At 39.3% G+C, this 8,840-nt stretch overlaps 1 protein-coding gene across 1 annotated transcript; it reads right to left on the reverse strand.

Moving 5' to 3' along the window:
- Positions 1-7,779: 7,779 nt before the first annotated feature.
- Positions 7,780-8,481, reverse strand: LOC138883325 (uncharacterized). The gene is made up of 2 exons (XM_070164006.1): positions 8,353-8,481; positions 7,780-8,244 (listed from the first exon to the last, which is right to left on the reverse strand). The coding sequence occupies exons 1-2, from the start codon at positions 8,479-8,481 to the stop codon at positions 7,780-7,782; spliced, it is 594 nt and encodes a 197-aa protein (XP_070020107.1).
- Between the last annotated feature and the right edge of the window lie 359 nt (positions 8,482-8,840).

Here is an 8,840-nt window from a genome sequence, read left to right on the forward strand (position 1 = left end):
GGAAACCCCTACCCTTGTGATTCTCTAACATAAGCAAACCCGGAGTCTCCCAAGGAATACCAGCTAAGCCTCCTATTTCTTCGAGCAAAGGAGTCATTTCAAGGTCCCCGAAGCGGAACACGGACCTGTCACTATCCTAGAACAGAGTTGCAACCTCTATGATTTTGTTGTCAGGCTGGATTTCTAAAAGAGAAGGCAGATTCCCTAAGTATTTGCGGACGAGTGTCTGATCACTGGAGTGGATATATTCCCACCAATTTAGCAGCCTTGGATGAATGTTGGTTACCATGCCAAATCTGGGGACTTCGTGCCTTATTTTCTGCAAAAAAAAGTGTTAGACCCTTACCCCGCCAGACTCGACTATTTAAACCAATAATTAGCATAAAAAAGCATTTAGTTCTCCAAATAAATGCACAGAACATGTAGGTGTCCATTTGGGTTTCAGGGAAACCCGATGGACTTTGGACAAGGATATCTTAATGAGTCATTATGTGGACAACATAACTGACTCGGCTAGGTTTGACCATGATGCATGCACAGTTAGACAGAGTAAGGTTTCTATTGGGGTATTAGACAGGTACCCTTGAGCGGACAACTCAAGAGGGAAAGGCATGAAACCATCGACTGCACCGCTGATCGACTAGTTTTACCACAAATACGCCTTTGCCGAATTTAAAGGGTGATAATATTGGAAGAGCGCAACCACATATTATAAGCGTTGCTATGGTATTTTTTTGGCACGAGTGGAATATGATGTTGAAGATGCAGTTTACAAGAATGAAACAAATTGACATGTATTTTCATGTTCATAAGATAAATGATTACAATAATTGCAGTAATTACAACAATATTGAAATAAAGCAGTAAAGGAAAGTAGCTAAAGGAAGGAAAAGACATGAAGAGCCAAGTTAGTTTCGTAGTGAAAGAATAAAAGACAGTAAATAAAGCAATTAATGAGATAGTAAACTCACAAGCAACATGCAATGGTAAAAGCCTAAAGAAGATCTCCCCAGCAGAGTCGCCATGCTGTCGACGCCCCCTTTTCTCTAACCGTGGGGTCAGAAATCGGGTATACGACATGGGAAGGACAACTCTATTCCCTTTCGAGAATTGGGTTTCGGAATTTTAAGAGTCGCCACCTAATTATTATAGTGCATTAGGACACTCTTTTAGAAGAGTTTGAGTTGGAAAACCAGAGTTCGGGTAAGGGCTAGAAATTATCTCGAGGGGAAGGTGTTAGGCACCCCTCAAGATCCACTAGTGTGGTTCCCGGCCATGTTACAATTGTGACTTTACAAGTAAACAATCAAGGCTCAAATAAGGATTCGCATATAACATTGCAATCAGGTTGAAAACTTTCGAAGGTAAGTAGAGAGTGCGGAAATTTTTAAAAAAAGAGATTTGAATAATTTTACAAGAAAAGATGAAAGCAAATAAAGGGAGGGGGATCCTAGGTTTAAAATTAATATGGATCACTTCAATGCAATACCCAGCAATCTCTCCTCAGAAGAGGGGTCGCACGTGATATTAGTGCATCGGTCATCATATCCATATCTACCCTTCCCACCCCGTTAAGGTGTTAAAGTGTGGAATGGTATCGTTACTTATTGCATGCTATTACCCGTCCCAATCCTATCAGTCCCGGAGGCATATGGGACTACCAATCCTAAAGGGGAGGGAGTTGTGGCTTTTGCAGAGTTTTCAAAAGGATAAAAATCTAGGCGACAAGCAATAACAGATACCAGTTAAAAGGGAAACTTATAGTAGTTAAGGCTCTAGTCGGCCTCCTCATTCAAAGTAGCAGATTATTTAGCATGACTTACAAATACTTGTTTGGTCTGTATTAAATTTAACATAGGAAGGGTGGCTAATTTATCACATATTTTAAAATAAGAAGTCCGAATTAGGCCTGCCTGCTGGTGGTAATTATCAAAACTGATGCAATTATAAAATTTTACCCTAAGGCTTGCCTAGGCGTTAAACAGAACCTATAGGCATGATATCTATTAGTTTCAGAAATAAAGAAGTAAACTGATTGCAGAAAAAGAATTTTCAATTACAGGGACATAAGATTTGGAGGCATTAAACATTATTGCTACTGATTTTAGGCTTATAAGCGAGTTGACGATTCAGGTTTAGTTAACAACTCCTATAGACATGCTTTCTAGGTGCTACTGATTTGAGCACTATTATTGCTTATGCAGGAATCCTATAGACAGGTTGTCTACATGCAATTGATTAGGTATTTAAATCCTATAATAGGTTTTTCTTAATGACGGATGCAGAATGCAGAAAGTCCTATAGGCATGGTGTCTATATGAAGATGCAGAATTTTAGAAGTATAGTAATTCCCTACGAAAATGGTATCTACCCCTTCCATGCATAGTCCCCTGCCCTTTTCCACTAGTCAACCCCAAATGTTTATTACAAGATTATTATAGACCAGAATGAATAAGAAAAAATATATCAGAAATTAAAGATTCCAACCAAGGAGAGCCTAATTTAGACCCCATGTCTGAAATATGAAATAAACCAACTTCCAAAAATCAGATTCCAAAGCTTTTCTCTTATTTGGGATGTGTCAAAGTTCCAAGGAGCTTCAAGAACTCCAAGGAAATGCTTACACCCTAAATATATTGCAGAATTAGATTATAGTGCAGTGTGGAAAGGCTAGTCCTCAAATGTCCAAGTTCAGAGGGAACTCAAGGTCCCAAAGCAAGGCTCGAAAGAGAAGGGCAGAACTTAAGGTTATAGGAATAGGTGTAGGTGCAATAGAGGGGAATTAGGGAATGCCAAGGCATGCTGGTGGTCATGCCCAGCAATTAGGAGTGTTGGCATACCCCTGACCATCCTGTTAGCTAAAATTAGAGAGTTAGGACCTATTGAAGGTCAGGTTTAGCCCTGGACAACAACTTGGATGCTGCCAGGCTATACCTCAACTCAACACACCTAAAGGAATGGGGTATGGGAAATTGAAAGAGCCTAGGATCCAAAGGATCCAGCTTTAATCCATAGACAATAACTTTGTGTATTGCCATGTCTTAAACCACAGCTTAAGAACATAAAGGGGTATGGGGAATGGGATTCATTGCAGTAACAGATAGCAAGACATAAGCATACTATCATAGAAGTTGAACTCTAAAAGCAGTAAAGTAGGCATAGACATACAAACTTGTAAGTAAACACATTGGGGTTGATGCTAGAATCAAAACTAGGACATACCAGTTTCAGCAAAAACAAATGAAAGCAGAAGTCTTGAGAAAGCCAAAGTGCAGAAAGTTTTATAAAGGGTTGTGAGAATTAAGTGAAGCTCTGAAGTGTATTCCGTGTTGTGAAAAGAAAAAGAGTCGAGTATTTATAGCTTGGAAAACAGGTAGAGAGTAAGGGAAGAATCATAGTAATTATGGAACTATGTATCAATTATAATCAATCAACATAAGAACTTCCTTTAATTAAGGAGTTCAAACTCAAACGGTAATGGACAACAATCAGTTAAGGAAAGAGAATCAAGTAAACATCTTGTGTAAAGTAGGAAATTAGGGGTAAATACATAAGGGTTTAACTAAGGAAAGAAAATTTTAAATTATACGGTTAGCCCAAATAAGGCAAGAACACAGTAAATCAATTAGTACCTAGTAAATCAAGGAATCAGGGATTCGACATTACCAATGAACAAAGTCAGAAAGAGAGGAAAGATTTAACTTAAGGAAAATCAGTAGCAATCAATTAGACCTATTAAAAGGAATTCTGAATCAATTACAAATTGGAAAGCCCTTTTACAGAAAGGTTCATCACATATAAAGAGCATACAGGCACGTTAAGTATGAAAGAAAAATTGTCATGCCATCGTAAAATAAGTGGAAAATCCAGTAACAGAGTTTAGAAGAGTTTATCAAAAGGTCATAATCATATGAAACTTCGAAATTGATCTAAAAGAGTTGGGGGTTTTGAAATAAGTAACCCAGTTCGAGCAAACCATAAAGCAAAGATGAGAGGGCCAACAGTTGAATCGAAACATGTTCAGAGGTTTTTGAAAAGAACTGAAACTTCTAACATGCTTCTCACAGCAACAAAACTCATGAATAGAATGTAAATACAATAGAAGAGTTCAAAGCAACAGAGTAAAGAAACTAATTCGAAGCATGATGAGAAAAACTGATAAGAACAGTAGAAGGAAGCATGCTTAAGAAGATCCTTTTAGAAGAGGCTTAAACAAAGTTCAGTAGAAGGAAAAAAATAGTAGGAGAACTTGAGAACACGATAGAAGAATATAGTCGGTGAAACATACCAGAACATGGTAGAAGAAAATAGTAGAACATAGTAGAAAAGCATACAAGGACATAGTGTAGAAAACACAATAGCAGAACATACAAGAACGGAATATAGAAAGCACGGTATAGGAACATACGTGGTAGAAGGAAAACATAAGAACACAGTAGAGGCAAATACATACAAAAAAAAGGAGAAGAAAGTCAGATAAACACTTACGCATTTTCAGAAAACCTTAGATGGTAAAAGAGGCTTCGAAGAGTAATTTTTGAAAGAAAAGTTAGGGAAATCGTTTGAACACTCAAGTAGAGCATAGATACACAACAGATCTAAAAGAAAAATCGGGGATAACCTCGACGGGTTAGGGTTTCAGGGGTTAGGGGATTAAAAAGGAAAGGGTGAATTAGGGCCGTTGATCAAAATGATCAAAGGCCAGGATTTAAAAGAAAATCCGGACGGGTTTGAAAACGGGTTAAGGGATCGGGTAAAAATAAGAATTGGGTCGTCCAAATTTGAGTTTGAAATTGGGTCACTTTTAGGCTAAAAATTGAAATGTAATGGGGCTATAATTGAAATGAACTGAGGCTACATGTTAAATAGCCAGTTTTACCCTTTTTATTTATAAAAAATGGTAAAATGATATTAAAAACAAATTAAAAGCACTGAGCTAATTAATAATATATAAACATTAATCTAAAAATGCTGGAAATGATTTTATGATTGCAAAACGCTATTAATCGTAATATATGCCATAATTGCAATTTTATGTAATTTAGCTTTAAAATATCAAATGAATTTGTAAAAATATGCAAAAATCACGTTAATTATATTTTGGTGTAACTATGAGGATGGAAATAAATTATTCACCAAAATGATAATTTCGGAAATAATTATTGGATTTTGTACTGTTAAAATAGACAATAAATTGGTTTTGAAAATCTTTAAAAATTTGGGAAAAATACCAAAATACTTGGGCATGCTTATATATGCATACACATGCTATTTTGAAAGTATCTTGAGTATAAAAAATATATAGGGAAAAATTGTGTATCAACACCAGGTACACATATGGTTTCAAAGAACATCTCCTACTGGATGTATTTTCTACCATAGGCTTCATAATAATCCTCCATCTCCACCACCAGTGCGGGCAGCTGGTATATCCTTTGAATAGCCTCAGCAGAGGCATCTACAGCCTTCTTGCACACTGTTACTAAACCATCCACATATTCTGGAATGTTAGCATAAAATTCACGTACAACCATCACATTCACATCATCTGGTTCTTCAAAGAAGATTTGTAGCCCACGCCTGACGAACTCATTATACAAGTTGGGACAACCAAGTTGGAGCGACCCTATACTTATGCCCCTTTCCGGTATTGGTTTCTTAGAAGCCTTATCAGCAAAACGGTCTTAAGCCTTGGCAGAGACGAACCTGTTACTATCAAAAGGACGAGTAGCAGCTGACGCCCGCACCCTGGAAGATCCAGCTTGGCCGATGGATGAAGCACCCGTTGTTCAGCATTTCCTGGAAGGTGCTATAGTACCTGGAAGAAGAATATCATTATCACAACACAAAATATATGACTCAACTGCAGTTACTCAGACTTCACCCTTACAATTGGTCACAATTATCATTGACACTCATTGTTGCATTTTACAAACACGTTGTGGGCATTATTCACCGAAGCTCCAAATTAATCATGTTGTAACCCAATAACCACCATAATTGCCCCAAATTCACCTAACTAAGTTAAGACGTACAACTCCACAAACACCACAACCCACAAGCACTACGTATACACTACAAATTACTTCTATAAAAAGAGAAGAAAACTACTACATAAATAAGAAGTCAAACAAAAATCTACAAAAATTGGCAAAAAGAAAACCTTACCTGAAGTGGTCGGAGATTGTGAGAACAAGGGGAGCTGGGATTGGCTTGATCTTGGGAATTCAGGCTAGGATTATTTGGGAATGGAGAAGAGGGGAATTTGGAGAAGATGGGAATTAGGGCTGGGGTTCTTAGGCATGGGGTGTGGATAAGAGAAGAGGGGAATAGTTAGGGTGGGGGTGATAAACAAAATAAAACAAATAAAATACAAAAATGAGAAAATAAAAATAAAATAAAATGTTAAGTTATACAGAATGGCAGCTTAAACGGAACTAACACGGTTGTAGCACAGTTCGAGCGCGACCGCGCTAGCAAAACAGAATGTTTGGCCATATGCACGGGCGCGCTCCTATGCGAAAAGCTGAGGCAGAATACTTGGCCATTTGCGTGGACGCGCTCATGGGCCTCGAGATGTTTCCATTTTTTTACCTTTTCCTTCAGCGTCAAGCTCACCTGCACTGGTTAGTACTTACCAAAATCAAAAATAACAAATACTAACTATACTAAAGTCACTGTGCATTGGGTTACCTCCCAACCAGCGCCTTAGTTAATGACATGGCATGACAGTTACAATAAGTCAATAGGTTGCCTCCCATGAAGCGTCTGATTTAACGTCATGGCACGACGCAGATGAGAGCATTTAAGGCTCGCTCGACCTCTGAGGTTCAGTCAGATGGATCACTGACACTTCCTTGGTTTCATCCATGCCCACATATGGTTTCAATCTTTGCCAATTGACTATAAATGTGTGGGAATATTTCTCTGAGGCAATATCTATGGCACCTGAAGGGAGCACTTCGACCACCCTAAATGGCCCAGACCATCGACTTGAGTTTACCCGGAAATAGCCTTAATCTTGAATTGTAAAGCAACACCATGTCTCCTAGATTGAAATTTTGCTCAACAATGTTGTTGTCGTGCCTTCATTCTCTCATTGTATAACCTCGTGCTCTCGAAAGCAAGAAATCAAAACTCGTCTAGCTCATGCAATTCTGTGACTCTATTTGTTCCCGCAACCTCAATGTCCAGATTTAGCTGTTTCATTGCCCACCAAGCTTTATGTTCTAGTTCCACTAGCAAGTGACAGGGCTTTTCGAACACCAACTTGTATGGTGACATACCAATTGGTGTTTTGAAAGTGGTTCTGTAGGCCCAGAGTGCATCATCTAGCCTTTTCGCCCAATCAGTTCTTGTGGCATTCACAGTCTTGGTTAGCGCACTCTTTATTTCTCTATTCGACATATCGACCTATCCACTGGTCTGAGGATGATATGGGGTTTCCACCCTGTGGCGCACATTTTACTTTGCTAGCAATTTCTCAAAGGCTCAATTGCAGAAGTGAGTGCCTGCATCACTGATAATAGCTCTCAGGATCCTGAAACAGGTGAATATATTCTTTTTCTAAAACCCCACCACCACCCTTGCATCATTGGTGGGGAGTGCTATAGCTTCCACCCATTTGGACATGTAATGTACAGCAGCAAGTATGTACTTATTGCCAAAGGAGCTGATGAAGGGGCCCATGAAGTCTATCCCCCATACATCAAACACTTCAACCTCTTGAATTGGGTTCATGGGCATCTCATGGCGACGGGAAATGTTCCCGGTTCACTGTCATTCATCACAGCCCTTAACGCATTGACATGCATCCTTAAACAATATTGTCCAGTAGAACCCGACTTTTAGATCTTTTGCTATCGTCCTGACTCCTCCAAAATGTCCGCCATATGCCGATGTGTGACATGCCTGCAAAACAAAAGATTGTTCTATCTCGGGGACACACCTCCGGATCATATTGTCAACACAAATTCTAAACATATAAGGTTCATCCCAGTAATACATGTGGCAGTTACGATAAAACTTTTTCTTTTGCACAGAGGAAAGGTCATAGGGAACTATACCGCTTGCCAGATAATTTGCAAAGTCTACATACCATGGCACTTCCTCAAGGCTTGTGGTGAGTAGCTGCTTGTCCGGAAAAGTTTCCAGAATATCCTCTGCCTTAACTGAGTTTTTAGCTCCTTCAAGTCGCGATAGATGATCATCGACCTGGTTTTTCGTGCCCTTACGGTCACGAATCTCCAGGTCGAACTCTTACAATAATAGAACCCAACGAATCAGGTGTGGTTTGGACTCCTTCTTTTCAATCAAGTACATGAGAGCAGCATCATTAGTATATACAATTACCTTATAGCCAGTCAGGTATGATCTGAACTTGTCGAATGCGAGCACAACAACCAGCATCTCCTTTTCAGTCACAGTGTAGTTTAGCTTGGCTCCACTCAATGTTCTACCAGCATAGTAAATTGTGTGCATTATCTTGTCTCTCCGCTATCCTAGCACTGCCCCCACTACATAGTCACTGGCGTCACACATGAGTTCGAATGGTTGCTTCCAGTCGGGGGCAACAATGATGGGTGTTGTGACTAGCCTCTTCTTCAACTCCTCGAATGCTACCCTACAATCATCAGAAAACATGAAAAGGTGATCTTTTTCTAACAACTTACAAAGAGGGTGGGCAATTTTTGAAAAGTCTTTGATGAATCTCCAGTAGAAACCGGCATGCCCGAGGAAGCTCTAGATTGCCTTGAGTGATGTGGGGTGGCAGATTTGCTATCACATCAACTTTATCATGATCCACCTCGATTCCCTTACTTAATACCCGGTGTCCCAAG

This window comes from Nicotiana sylvestris, chromosome 12, assembly GCF_000393655.2.
Source record: "Nicotiana sylvestris chromosome 12, ASM39365v2, whole genome shotgun sequence".
NCBI lineage: Eukaryota > Viridiplantae > Streptophyta > Magnoliopsida > Solanales > Solanaceae > Nicotiana > Nicotiana sylvestris.

Excerpts from the sequence above, each read along its gene's own strand:
- LOC138883325 (XM_070164006.1), bottom strand. The coding sequence starts at position 8,481 with ATGCACACAATTTACTATGCTGGTAGAACATTGAGTGGAGCCAAGCTA. Across the intron at positions 8,245-8,352 it reads CATACCTGACTGGCTATAAG|ATTCGTGACCGTAAGGGCAC; the intron begins GTAATTGTATAT and ends TTCGACCTGGAG.